The following is a 14,797-nucleotide window of genomic DNA, read 5'->3' on the forward strand; positions in this document are numbered from 1 at the left end:
TACGTAATACCATGAAGTTTTGAATGTTGATACATACAATTGTGCGGGCTACGTTTCCCTACAGGCAATGCATGCGGGAGTGCTGGGTACTGCCATCAAAAGGACTGTGAAAGCAGAACTCGTACTCTACATGAGAAATGTAACGTATAAGATTTTACCTGTTTAAAATCGTTCCACACTGTAAAATAGAACATTTGATCATGTATGTTGTATACAAGAAACTTGGTATACAGTAACACAACATAAAGTTTATTTCTTCAATAGTTTTATACAGTATTTACAAGAAATGAAATGAAACTTGTCTTGAAGCTTGACTGATTGCACGCAGTTAATGTTGTTATTAAATGATAGATGAAAGTCTGTGGCACACACATATATTTATAAAGAGAGAGTCCTATATACACATTTACATCTATCTTGAGGAGATAGTCTATTCCACTGGGAAATGTCCTTAGATAGTCAAGAACTATCTGCTGTGGGATAACAAGTGTAACTTGCAGAGAGAGTCGCGTTAGTATAACGCTAGTATTGGACTTAGACTTGCAAGGAACTTGCATCAATATCTTAATTTGCAGAATGCTAAGATAGTCGTCAGAGCACTGGTGAGAACTTGGGAGTGTAGCAGAATGCTTGACTCGGGGCTCGACGTGGCTACGGGAATCAGGGAAGATGAGGCAATGTCCGGAGGTGAGACCTCACAACCAGCAATCTGTCCACCTGTTCAAGACACGTTTTTAAGAGGAATGCCTCCGTGTTTGACTTGCGGTGTGGGCTGGCTGTTGGACACTGGGGTAGTCCTCGGTAAGGCGAGGAACGTCGCTCCTTATATAGCGCTGGCTGACGTCACCGACGAGCATGCCAGGCGCAATGCAGTCCTCTCGTAGGCTCTGGAAACATTGGTGATGCGGCGGGTTGCGGAGCTTGTAGGCGCGGAGCTGAGTGCGGAGGACACACACAACAATGTACATGTGTTTATTCATATGTACCGAACTGAATTTTTTATTTTTTTTATTTTTTTAAGTCGTGAAGTAAGTCCTGACACGCACAATTGTGTGGGTTCTGTTTTTCAGCCGATAGTTTCATTTTGTAAAATAAACTGTAAAATCATGTATTTAAGGGCATTTTAGAAAGTTTTTGATCCACAAACAAAAATTCACACCTCTAGTTTTCTTTCAGGTCTGACGACAAGGTGCTGCCGCCAAAAGGGCAGTAAAAGCAAAACTCGTCCTCAATGTAGAAAATACAATGTTTACTTGTGTTTGAATGAAGATTTAATTGTTTTAAATTATTCCCCACTGTAAAATAGAACATTTGATCATGTACATATGTATATTCACATGCATTGAGGTAATTTTTCTTTTTTGTGAGTAGTGAATTGAATCCTGACATGCACAACTGTGCGGGTGCTTTTTTCAGATGTTAATTTTTATTTTGTAGAATAAACTAAGAATATATGTATTTAAGAGCATTTTAGTCAGTTTTTGACATACAAACAAAAATTCATACTGCCAGTTTTCTTTCAGGTCTGAAAGGATAAAAATTGTAATTAAATTGTAAGCTGGATTATGTTACATAAATACATTGACTAGCAATAAAAAAAACAAGCAAGTATTGGAAGGTGGGATTCTCCATTCAACCTAACCTTAGTTGTATTATCACTCACTGTTTGATCTACCGAACATTACTCATTTCACTGTTAGCATGTGATTATTAAACTGAATGTACAATAATCATCTCTTGTAATGGTACTCACTTTCTCCAAGACAGCCTGCATTTGATGTAAGAAAAATATACATGCAACTTACCTGATGTAACATTAATTTTCAGTCATCTCGGAGGAGCTTTGTTTAGTGAGGGATGAGGCTGACATCTGCGATGCAGATGCTCTGGCTGGGGAGTACTCCATCTTCCCACTGTTCCTCATCTTTCTCTCCCAGTTTGTCCTCGGCATAGGAACGACTCTCTACTACGCTCTTGGTCAGACATATCTGGATGACAACACAAAGAAGACAAGCACGCCCTTAATGCTGTGTAAGTTATGGTAGAGTGAAGATATAACAGAACTGTACAGCACACAGTTAATTTATCACAAAACAAGACTTGATAGAATGCATCTCACAATTACCAACATTCTCTCTTATGTTACAGCTTGCGTGATGGCACTCCGTACGGTAGGACCAGCCTTTGGGTTCATGCTGGGATTCGCCTGTTTACGAATATACATCGAGCCGAGTCTCACGCCTCTCATCGACAATAAGGATCCTCGCTGGCTTGGAGCTTGGTGGTTAGGTAAGTGAGGACAGTGTTCAACTAATTATCAACCTGAACAACTTTCCATTGCAATGCAGTTATTATCTAAAGTAAAGTGGACTATCACTACCTCACTCAATCAGAAACTTAGATAACTTGCCATTTTAGATCGAACTTTTTGATATATTCTTGAGTCTTTCTATGAGGGCTGGAACTGATGGAAGGTGAAAGTCTTAAAAGCAGTGTGAATTCCTTTAAGTACCTAGGAGCTAACATGACCACAGCTTGGACTGAGAAATCGCCCACAGGATACATATTGGAAGGATGAACTGGAGAAAGACATCCAAAGTGCTTTGCAATAGAAGGACAAATGTGAAATTGAAAGGTCTGTATATACCTGTGAGACCTGCAATGTTGTATGGTGTAGAGTGATGGGTGATAAGAGAGTACTGAGATGTGGGATGTCACAAGAAACAAGAGGATACGGGTAAGTACTACGGTAGAAGAAATGTATAAAACCCCAGAGGCCATGGCCTACCAAGTGACCAATGCTCAGCACAACGGCCTGAAGATTACGAGGTGTCATGTGGTCAGCACGACAAATCTTCTCGGCCGTTATTCTTGGCTTTCTAGACTGGGGCCACTATCTTACCATCAGATAGCTCCTCAATTGTAATCACATACGCTGAGTGAACCTTGAACCAGCACGCAGGTAAAATTCCCTGACCTGGCCTGGAATCGAACCTAGGGCCTCCAAATAAGACAGGAACGCTACTCCTACACCGCAGGGCCGCATAATTGAATTGTAATGGGAAACTAGAATTTTGTGATAGGCCAAGGAAGAGAAGGTAATACAGCAGGAGAATTTGAACTGGAGCAAAGAAATGGAAGAGGAAGTTGGCTGCTAGAATTTTGCAACAATCATAATTTAGTCCTTCCTAATACTTGGCTCAAACACCACAAAAAATGGCTGTATACATGGACAAGACCTGGTGACACTGGAAGGTATAAAATAGACTTCATCATGATTAGGCAGAGATTAAGAAACCAGGTGTTGGATTGCAAGACCTTCCCAGAAGTAGATGTGAACTTGGACCAAAAGTTGGTGGCCTTGCAATGCCATTTGAAGTTAAGAAATTCAAGAAAGGAATCAAGGAGATGAGATCTAGACAAGTTGAAGGGAAAGGTGAGGGACTGTTGCAAGGAACATACTGCACAAGGATTAAATGAAAAGGTTGAAGGAACCAGATGAAGAGTGGACAGTCATAAAGAACAAGATCAGTAAAGCTCATAAACAAATGTTAGGAAGAAAGGCAAGAAGTAAGAATCACTGCATAACACATGATATACCAGACCTGACAGATGAACAGCAAAAGTACAAGAATGCAAAGAGTAATTCCTCGCTTGTGAGCAACAGTTATGATGACTCAAGTGACACTGATTGATCTTGATTTCAATGATAGTTCATTGATAAGTGATGTCGCTATGATAGCAAGGTGCTGATGTTAAGCCACGACTGGTGTCTGTGCATTCCAGTGGGAAGGTATGTCTACAGACATGGTTCAGAGGGAGGTATTTTGTAACGTAGAGTAAAAAGAAATAATTGATTGATTGATTGATTGATTGATTGATTGATTGATTGATTGATTGATTGATTGATTGATTGATTGATTGATTGATTGATTGATTGATTGATTGATTGATTGATTGATTGATTCATTCATTCATTTATTTATTTATTCATTCATTCATTCGTTTATTTAGCAGAACTTTACAAATTACCCCATAATAATTGATACATACAGTAGGTCACAGTCTAAATATTCAGTTCATTTTAAAATGAACTAAGGCTAATTTTTAACATTTTAGAACTTGTCAACTTCAGATTTATGATCTTGTTTACCTTACAGGTTGGGTGATACTCGGACTGCTAATGTTATTCCTCTCGATCCTCATCGCCATGTTCCCCAAGCAGCTCCCACGTACTCGGCCGGTGAGTGCACAGAGCGACATGTCGCAACTGGCAGAAGAACAGCCGCTCAGCAGGCCATCCCTTGCAGACTTCCTCCCCAGGAATCCAGATGAGAAGCCTCCCAAAGAACTTGTAATACCTAAAGTTGTAACAGAAGATGGTAAGATCTTAAATACTTAAACTGATATTCAGGAGAAAATATTATATTATACAAAACCTTTCTTTAAAATTGAAGGTTTAAAAGTGTGTTGAAACTGATGTTGAGTAATTTTAATGCATGATTACAGATTGGCTATGTTTATTTCTCCAAATTAAACATACTATGTGGCCAAAAGTCTCCAGATACCACTTGCTGTTCATTCAAAAGATGTCAGCCATGTAACTAATAATGTGTATTGGTACTATTACAGCATTTAATCTTCATGGAAGGCTTTCCTCTAAGTTCTAATACACTGGAGGTGGAATTGGTATTCATTCTGCCTGAACCATAGTTGCTACTGGGTTGCAAATTGATCTGCCATGCAACCGTAGTTGTGGTGGTGTGATTTTTGTTTTTAAAAGGAATAACAACTAGTAACCATCCTTTTTTGAACAAATTAAGTGGAAAAGAAATTTAAAATGAAACAAAACTATTTATTAAATGGAGGAATTTGAAAATGATTATTTTTAAATAAAACAGAAATTATTGTATTAAGCTCAAAATGTTACAAATGCATCAAAAGGGAACATAAGTTCCCTGAGTAACAAAACACTTGAAATTTACAAATCCTTGATTAATCCACTCTTACACAAAGCGAATGAAGAGTTCAGCAGTATTCACATCATCGGCTAGTATGAGTTGGAGTGTCTCCTACAGGACGAGGTTCCGTCTTAGGCCAGAGAGATAGGCGCACTCTGTGAGGATGTGGGCCGTGGTGAAGTTGGCACCACAAGAACACACTCGCGGGGCTTCCCTCTTTAGGAGGTAAGAGTGCGTAGATTTTCCATGACTTATCCTCAGCTTACACAAAACTACGGCCTCTCCCCGTGAAGGCCAGAAAGAGGGTGAATCAAATATAAACCGGAATTTATTTTACTATTTTATTGAATCCACCAACAAATACACAACAAGCACCTCATTTTTCTACTCTCCTGAATTTGAGACACATTTTTGCCACCAAATTGGCAACTTTTTTATGCCATCCTCGAAAAAAGAAGAACGTGTCTGCAGCCAGTTGTGCATGTACTCTTCTACCGCTGTATCATCATGAAATCGCTTTCCTCCCTGTTCTTCTTTCAGTGGTCTAAACAAGTGGCAGTCACAAGGTAAAAGAAATGAAATGGCGTATGGCTTTTATTGCCGGGAGTGTCCGAGGACAAGTTCGACTCGCCAGATGCAGGTCTTTTGATTTGACTCCAGTAGGCAACCTGCGCATCGTGATGAGGATGAAAATGATGAAAAAGACAACACATAGACCCAGCCCCCGTGCCAGTGAAATTAACCAATTATGGTTAAAATTCCCGACCCTGTCGGGAATCGAACCTGGGACTCCTGCGATGAAAGGCCAACATGCTAACCATTTAGCCATGGAGCCGGACGGTGACAAGTCTGGACTGTAAGGAAGATACTCCAAAGGTGTCCAATACAATGATATAAGTACCAACATAGTTGGAGATGTGTGGGATCTGGTAAATGCAGCACGGGTGAAGTTTAAGAAAGCGGAGATTGTTATTAGTGGAATACTGTGTAGGAGGGATACTGACTGGAGGGTGATTGGGGATTTAAATGAGACTATGGAGTGGGTATGTGGGAAACTGGGAGTGAAATTTCTAGATCCTAATGGGTGGGTAGGAGATAGGGATCTGCGCTCGGATGGCCTTCATTTAAACCGCAGTGGTACGTATAAGTTAGGAAATTTGTTTGGAAGGGTAATAGCGAGGTACATTCAGGGAAACGGGATGGCCTAGGGAGCGGTGATAAGGGAACAGGGAACTGGAAATCAAGTAGCGATGACATAAAATTGTTAGTGTTGAACTGTAGAAGTATTGTAAAGAAAGGAATAGAATTAAGTAATTTAATAGATATATATTTACCAGATATTGTAATAGGAGTTGAATCATGGCTGAGAAATGATATAATGGATGCAGAAATTTTCTCACGGCACTGGAGTGTGTATCGCAGAGATAGGATAGGAAAGGTGGGAGGGGGAGTTTTCATTCTGGTGAAAGAAGAATTTGTAAGCTACGAAAAAGTTAAAGATGAGACACATGAAATTCTAGGTGTAAGGCTCATTTCTAAAGATAATAGGCAACTTGATATATTTGGAGTGTACAGATCGGGAAAGGGTAGCACTGATGCGGATTCGGAATTATTTGATAGGATAGTCAGCTATGTGGGAAACGACATGGAAAGAAATGTGATTGTAGCAGGAGATCTGAATTTACCAGATGTCAATTGGGAAGGAAATGCGAACGACAGGAAACATGACCAACAAATGGCAAATAAGTTAATATGGGAAGGACAGCTGATTCAGAAAGTGATGGAACCAACCAGAGGGAAAAATATTTTGGATGTGGTGCTGATAAAACCAGATGAGCTCTATAGGGAAACTGAAGTAATAGATGGTATTAGTGATCATGAAGCTGTTTTTGTGGTAGTTAAAAATAAATGTGATAGAAAGGAAGGTCTTAAAAGTAGGACTATTAGGCAGTACCATATGGCTGATAAAGCAGGTATGAGGCAGTTTCTAAAAAGTAACTATGATCGGTGGAAAACGGTAAATAAAAATGTAAACAGACTCTGGGATGGGTTTAAAGAAATTGTTGAGGAATGCGAAAACAGGTTTGTACCTTTAAGGGTGGTAAGGAATGGTAAAGACCCACCTTATTATAATAGAGAAATAAAGAGACTAAGAAGGAGGTGCAGACTGGAAAGAAATAGAGTTAGAAATGGCTGTGGAAGTAAGGAGAAATTGAAGGAACTTACTAGAAAATTGAATCTAGCAAAGAAGGCAGCTAAGGATAACATGATGGCAAGCATAATTGGCAGTCATACAAATTTTAGTGAAAAATGGAAGGGTATGTATAGGTATTTTAAGGCAGAAACAGGTTCCAAGAAGGACATTCCAGGAATAATTAATGAACAAGGGGAGTGTGTATGTCAGGATCTTCAAAAGGCAGAAGTATTCAGTCAGCAGTATGTAAAGATTGTTGGTTACAAGGATAATGTTGAGATAGAGGAAGAGACTAAGGCCAAAGAAGTAATAAAATTTACATATGATAACAATGACATTTACAATAAGATACAAAAGTTGAAAACTAGAAAAGCGGCTGGAATTGATCAGATTTCTGGGGATATACTAAAGACAATGGGTTGGGATATAGTACCATATCTGAAGTACTTATTTGATTATTGTTTGGCCAAAGGAGCTATACCAGATGAATGGAGAGTTGCTATAGTAGCCCCTGTGTATAAAGGAAAGGGTGATAGACATAAAGCTGAAAATTACAGGCCAGTAAGTTTGACATGCATTGTATGTAAGCTTTGGGAAGGCATTCTTTCTGATTATATTAGACATGTTTGTGAAATTAATAACTGGTTCGATAGAAGGCAATTCGGTTTTAGGAAAGGTTATTCCACTGAAGCTCAACTTGTAGGATTCCAGCAAGATATAGCAGATATCTTGGATTCTGGAGGTCAAATGGACTGTATCGCGATTGACATGTCTAAAGCATTTGATAGGGTGGATCATGGGAGACTACTGGCAAAAATGAGTGCAATTGGACTAGACAAAAGAGTGACTGAATGGGTTGCTATATTTCTAGAAAATAGATCTCAGAGAGTTAGAGTAGGTGAAGCTTTATCTGACCCTGTAATAGTTGAGAGGGGAGTTCCTCAGGGCAGTGTTATCGGACCTTTATGTTTTCTTATATATATAAATGATATGAGTAAAGGAGTGGAATCGGATGTAAGGCTTTTTGCGGATGATGTTATTATCTATAGAGTGATAAATAAGTTACAAGATTGTGAGCAACTGCAACGTGACCTCGAAAATATTGTGAGATGGACAGCAGACAATGGTATGTTGATAAACGGGGCTAAAAGTCAGGTTGTGAGTTTCACAAATAGGAAAAGTCCTCTCAGTTTTAATTACTGCGTTGATGGGGTGAAAGTTCCTTTCGGGGATCATTGTAAGTATCTAGGTGTTAATATAAGGAAAGATCTTCACTGGGGTAATCACATAAATGGGATTGTAAATAAAGGGTACCGATCTCTGCACATGGTTATGAGGGTGTTTAGGGGTTGTAGTAAGGATGTAAAGGAGAGTGCATATAAGTCTCTGGTAAGACCCCAACTAGAGTATGGTTCCAGTGTATGGGACCCTCACCAGGATTACCTGATTCAAGAACTGGAAAAAATCCAAAGAAAAGCAGCTCGATTTGTTCTGGGTGATTTCCGACAAAAGAGTAGCGTTACAAAAATGTTGCAATGTTTGGGTTGGGAAGAATTGAGAGAAAGAAGACGAGCTGCTCGACTAAGTGGTATGTTCCGAGCTGTCAGCGGAGAGATGGCGTGGAATGACATTAGTAGACGAATAGGTTTGAATGGCGTCTATAAAAGTAGGAAAGATCACAATATGAAGATAAAGTTGGAATTCAAGAGGACAAACTGGGGCAAATATTCATTTATAGGAAGGGGAGTTAGGGATTGGAATAACTTACCAAGGGAGATTTTCAATAAATTTCCAATTTCTTTGAAATCATTTCAGAAAAGGCTAGGAAAGCAACAGATAGGGAATCTGCCACCTGGGCGACTGCCCTAAATGCAGATCAGTATTGATTGATACATTTCCTCCAGTTTTTCCCATGTTACAACAGTAGTGTGTGGCCTTGCATTGAATTTCTATGAAACACTTTTCTGCCTTGTCAATCCTTCACATTTTATTATAATTACCTACCGTACATGTTTTGAGAGCTCAACTGCTCTCTTCTTCAGCGGTGAAAAATATCAAACAAAAATCCTTGGACTTGACACATTTGTACAATACAGTCATCAAAAAAACAAATACATAAATCTTGAAATCGTTAAAATATCTCTTTTGTGTCTAAACAGATCACTTACATTTACTATGTCATTTAGAAAAAACTTAAAAAATAGAATAATTTTCAAATCATAAAATGAATAGAATCTATTAAACTAGTCACTATATATGACAATTTGAAAAGCTGTCTGCTCTGTTCTTGAAAACTGTTCCTTTCCTTAAATCCTTATTTATACCTTTAAAAAAAATATATATTTAAATTGATAATCTGTAATTCAAATACCTTTTTCATGTATTTTATTCTAAAATTGTCAATTAACTTACTGTTACAGTTCTAAGACCTTTTATATTAATTGGAAGACAAGTGTAATTTTGTTTTAATTTTTACAAATTTGGTACCAACTGAAACTGAAGTAGTAGAAAAAAAAATTCACTAGTCATCTGAGTTGTCGTCTTTTTCGTAGAAAAATGTCTAAAGTTGTTTTGATGGTTGTTTATTTTAAAGGAACTTGATGGTTAAAAATAGTTTGCATGGTCAGACAAGATTATAAGGAGAAATTCGGGAAAAATATTTCAAGTTCCACCTGGGAATCAACATCTATATCCAGAAATCCACAAGCAAAATGCCTGCATAGTTAAAGAAAAAAACAGTTGCAAGCACCTTTCCAGCAGAAACGAGTGTTTTAGCCTTGACTGGGCTAGTTGCACCTCATTCCCGCCACTCCATGCTTGCTTGTTTTGACTTCAGGGTGTAATGATGAAGTCAAGTTCCATCAAAAGTCACAATGCGATGCAAAAAATCATATCATTCCTCCTTGTAGCGATTCAGATGCCTCCAACAAACATCCTGGCGGAAATTGTTTGTTCCTGGGTGAAGAGACCAGGAACCCACAAGGCAGACAATTTTCAAAGGTCAAATTCATCATTGATGATGGCTTTAATACTTCCAAAGCTTATTCCTACGAGTGAAGCCATTTCAGAAAAGCATATTTGCCAATCTTCAAGAAGGTCACATACAACACAAATGTTATCTGCAGTGATGCTTGTCCACGGTCGTCTTTGGTGGGGCTTATTTTCCACTTCTTCCCACCCTGCCAAAAATTGTTAGTGCCATTCATACATCTGCACCTCTGAAAGAGTTGCATACCCAAACTGTGCACGGAGCCTTCTCAAAATTTCCTAAGGTTTGGTGGCTTCTTTCACCAGAAACTTGACGATGATGCGTTGTGCAACGGACGTGTATACCTCTTGCTTGCTCATGGCATACTGAAGTGAGCGGTCGCTCTGTGGTTTGTGATGCATGAAGACCTCCACTCTGGACATCCCCACCAACGTCATCTCTGTTCGCTACTGGAGCCGCTAATTTTAAATTCTGGTTTATATTTGATGCACCTAGTAATTGCTCCCAGCCTGTTGGGTGTATGGATAGCTAGCCACTCCGATTCCCAGGACGCCAAGATGGTCCGACGTAGCTAAGAACAAATATCCCAAGCTGGTACATTCACGAGTTTAGGAGGTAAAAGTACTCCTTCTTTTGCTGCTTCATCCCCAAGTTCATTTCCCGCAATTCCAATGTGGCTTGGTACACAACCTATACCCTAGTTCATCCCAAAGTTGTTTGATGGGGTTCAGATTGGGGCTTTGAGTAGGCTACTCTTGCACATTCCCCCGATTTTCTTTTGAACCACGATGCAATGGTCTTTGCTTTGCGGACAGGAGCATTATCACGCTGATACAGAACACGTCCAATTCCAAAGTACTGCCACAGTGTGGAAAGCATGCTACTGTCTAAAATCTTTTCATAAATACATGCGTTCAATTATACCATAAACAAGAATGAATGGTCTGAGCCCAAACCAGGTAAAACAGCGCCAAACTATCACACCACCTCCCACCTCCACAGAATTACCCTGTTCTCACAGTACACTCAGGTAAATACTGTTCACCAGGCCTGCACTCCCCCATTTCAGTGTCACAGCCTATACGACTCATCACACCATAAAACTTTCTTCCACTGATCCAGAGATCAATGATGGAGTTGTTTGCATTGTTCTAACCAATGATGGGCTTTCATTCATGAGATCAGTGGCTTCCAGGCAACAGCACAACCATAAAAACAGAGTCTTCTTGCCTCTCACATGCATCATTCTGTCACTCACCTCTGTCTTTGACCTGCAATTGAAGTCCTCAGCAATGGTTGACAAGAATGTCTGATGACTGGTTTGTATAGTGCGCTTTAAAGTTTAGTAGTCCCCATCAGTTAATTTCTTACGCTTACCATAGCAATGATTGGGTTCAGTGCTTTGTTGACGTTGCAATAGCAAATGGTGTTAACTTTTACTATGTTGACTCAATGTTTTCTATCTGATGGTTTACAAAGTAGCTAAGGAAATGTTCTACATAAAGGATCTCAGATGTTCCTGCCAACTAAGGAGCCTATACTGATATTCTAAAGAGAAGATAAATAGATCTTGTTTTTACACCACCAGTGCCATTCTGGAGAGAAACTGGACCAAGGAGAACCTGGAGCAAACACACATCATAGCATGCAGTGCCATATATGGGTTCCACAATAAGATATTCATGGACAGAACATATCATAACCCCAATGAGAGATGCTAGTGTGATTTGTTTTTACAAGACATTCTTCTACTGTATGGAGGATAAAAAATTTCAATTTCTTGCCTGGTCAACATAAGAAATGCCTGTCAATAGACATTAACATCCAACCCTATAAAACCATAACTCTCCTGCAGGTCACTTACACTTATTTTAAAAAAATTTAAAAAATAAAAAAAGCAAATTTATCTCCATACAGGCCATGAAGGCCCTTGGAGGGGTGGAAGATGAAGGCTTCCACTATCCATAACCTCAGCACTTGATGGGGTCAAGTGGTTAGCTGTACGCCCGCTGCCTTTGCCCCCAGAAATTAACCTGGTACTCATTTTTGGTGTAGGCTGAGTGAAACTCACGGCCATGTGCACCTCCGGAAGTGGAAATCTCGTTTCTTAAATTTTACGACTTCCCGATAGGGATTCAAATCCATGTCCTTGCGGGTGAACCGAGCACACCTTTACCGCCTCGGCCAGGCAGCCCCTTACACTAATGAAACCCTGTTCCAAATTTAAAACTAAAGAAGAACTGATCAGCTTCTCAAAACTGAAAGAAGAATCATTAGATATACCAAAAGCTCTTTGATATATCAAAGGCTCTTAAATACTGCAAAGTGCAAGTGTACGCAGATGATGTACAAATTTACTGTCATTCAAAACTGAGTGATATTGATGCTGCAATTACTACAATAAATTCTGACCTAAAACATCTTAGTGACTATGCAAATAAAAACAGTTTACTAATAAACCCAAATAAAATTCAAGTTATTATTATCGGTACCAGTAAAAACCTATATTCCCTCAAGGAACGGGACATCTCTCCAATAATTTTAAACAATAAAATAATACCCTACTCTACTTCAGTGACTAACTTAGGAATGATTATGACTGAGACTCTAAATTGGACTCAACAGGTGATAAGCACTTGTAATGAAGTACACAAATGCTTATATCCTCTGAAGCGATTCTGTAATGCATTCTCAATTCGACTTAAAGTACAACTAATTCACTCTCTTATACTACCTATACTTGACTATTGTGGCACTGTGTTGACTGAAATTACCTGCGACCGTAACAAGAAACTGGACCGGAGCCTGAATAGCTGCGTAAGATATATATTTAATCTGCGATATGATGCTCATATATCACCTTATTATAAGGAACTGTCGTAGCTTCGAGTGCAACAGTGCCTTGAATTTCACGTTATCACTTCTGCACAAAATACTTTCCACTAATACTCCCCACTATCTGTCTTCATCTTTTTCTTACCTCTCGTCATATCATGACCACAATACGAGATCTGGCTCCTCTCTTGCCATACCTGTAAAACGCACTGCTGATTACAACCGCTCCTTCATAATCTCTGCGTCCAGGTCATGGAATTTGCTACCTATGAACATTAGGAACAATCTCTCATCGCGAGTTTAAAGTGGCGTGCCGCGAGTATTTATGGGGGGGTGGATCCTGCTGACTTGCTGGTTAACTGTTGAGTGAATGAAAGAATGAATGGGATGAATGAACGGATTATTGCAGTTACGTCACTTAAGTGTATTTTACTTCGTGTATTTTAAAATTAAGGATTATATTATAGTCATTTTTAATATTATTACTATTGTTTTTGCTATTATTATTTGTGTTATTTGTATTTGTAAATACTGTACAAGTTATCTACATGTATACTCTTGTAGTGGTTAAGTGTAAGAGAGGGGCTTGAGCCCTAACCTTGCCACCAATAAAGGCATTATCTATCTAGAACTTGCATAAATATAAAATGCTAGATCGAAGGTGTCTGGAGAATCCTTCCTAAAGAAATTGTCAATTGAGAGACTGACTCAATCACCAGCACAATGAGGAAGGAAAAAAATCTTCTATTTCTTTCACATCTTGTGACTGCCAGGAAATCGGATTTTACAACAACTAACGTGGAGAAATCTAGGAAATGAAAACACAAAATTCAGCAAGATCTCGAAGCAGCTGGACTCAAGATAGCAGACGCAGAAAACAAAAATAAAATTAACACCCTTCTTAAAACTCTCACATTTTCAGCAGAAACGACATACGGAAGGGCTATAATGATTTCAGACAAACTGAGAAAATTACGATCAGGACAAATGAAAAAGCAATGGGCAGATCAAACGGAACAAACAGTACAACCTTCAAAGAGAATGGGAATGACTCAAGTGGTCTAATTTGACCAATAAAGTTAATAATAATAATAATCGGGGACTAAGTGGTCAGAAGAAAGAAAACAGGCACACAGCGAAAGAATGAAAGCAATATGATCTGTTAGAGAGGCGAATCATAAATGTAATGCGTGATCCAACAGGGTCCATACGCAAATAAATAAATAAATAATTAATTAATTAATTAATTAATTAAATAATAATAATAATAATAATAATAATAATAATAATAATAATAATAATGGAAAAATGAAATGTCGTATGGCTTTTAGTGCCGGGATATCCCAGGATGGGTTCGGCTCGCCAGCTGCAGGTCTTTCTATTTGACTCCTGTAGGCGACCTGCGCGTCGTGATGAGGATGAAATGATGATGAAGACAACACATACACCCAGGCCCCGTGCCATTGGAATCAACCAATTAAGGTTAAAATCCCCGACCCGGCCGGGAATCGAACCCGGGACCCTCTGAACCGAAGGCCAGTACGCTGACCGTTCAGCCAACGAGTCGGACATAATAATAATAATAATAATAATAATAATAATAATAATAATAATAATAGTGAACGAGTTGGCCATGTGGTTAGGAGCGCGCAGATGTGAGGTAGTGGGTTCGAACCCCACTGTCGGCAGCCCAGGTGGCTGATTCCCTATCAAATGTTTGCTTCATATTTACAATTATTTAGAATTACTTGCCTAGCTCTATCTTAAGTATTTTCGACAAACTTGGAAGTTTATTGAACATTTCCCTTGATAATTTAT

General features: G+C 39.0%; 1 protein-coding gene and 1 long non-coding RNA gene across 2 annotated transcripts in view; one reads left to right on the plus strand and one right to left on the minus strand.

The window, feature by feature from the left end:
• Window positions 1–14,797, plus strand: part of Oatp33Ea (Organic anion transporting polypeptide 33Ea) — a 126,146-nt gene that overhangs the window by 83,917 nt on the left and 27,432 nt on the right. The window contains exons 4-6 of the mRNA XM_067154648.2: window positions 1,828–2,031; window positions 2,149–2,289; window positions 4,161–4,382. Of these exons, the coding sequence (XP_067010749.2) occupies window positions 1,828–2,031; window positions 2,149–2,289; window positions 4,161–4,382 (567 nt within the window). The remainder of the gene's footprint in view (window positions 1–1,827; window positions 2,032–2,148; window positions 2,290–4,160; window positions 4,383–14,797) is intronic.
• LOC136882128 (uncharacterized) lies at window positions 1,406–4,276 on the minus strand. Its single transcript, XR_010861101.2, has 3 exons — window positions 4,154–4,276; window positions 1,806–1,988; window positions 1,406–1,525 (listed from the first exon to the last, which is right to left on the minus strand). It is a non-coding gene; the product is annotated as an uncharacterized lncRNA (long non-coding RNA).

This window comes from Anabrus simplex, chromosome 10, assembly GCF_040414725.1.
Source record: "Anabrus simplex isolate iqAnaSimp1 chromosome 10, ASM4041472v1, whole genome shotgun sequence".
Lineage (NCBI taxonomy): Eukaryota > Metazoa > Arthropoda > Insecta > Orthoptera > Tettigoniidae > Anabrus > Anabrus simplex.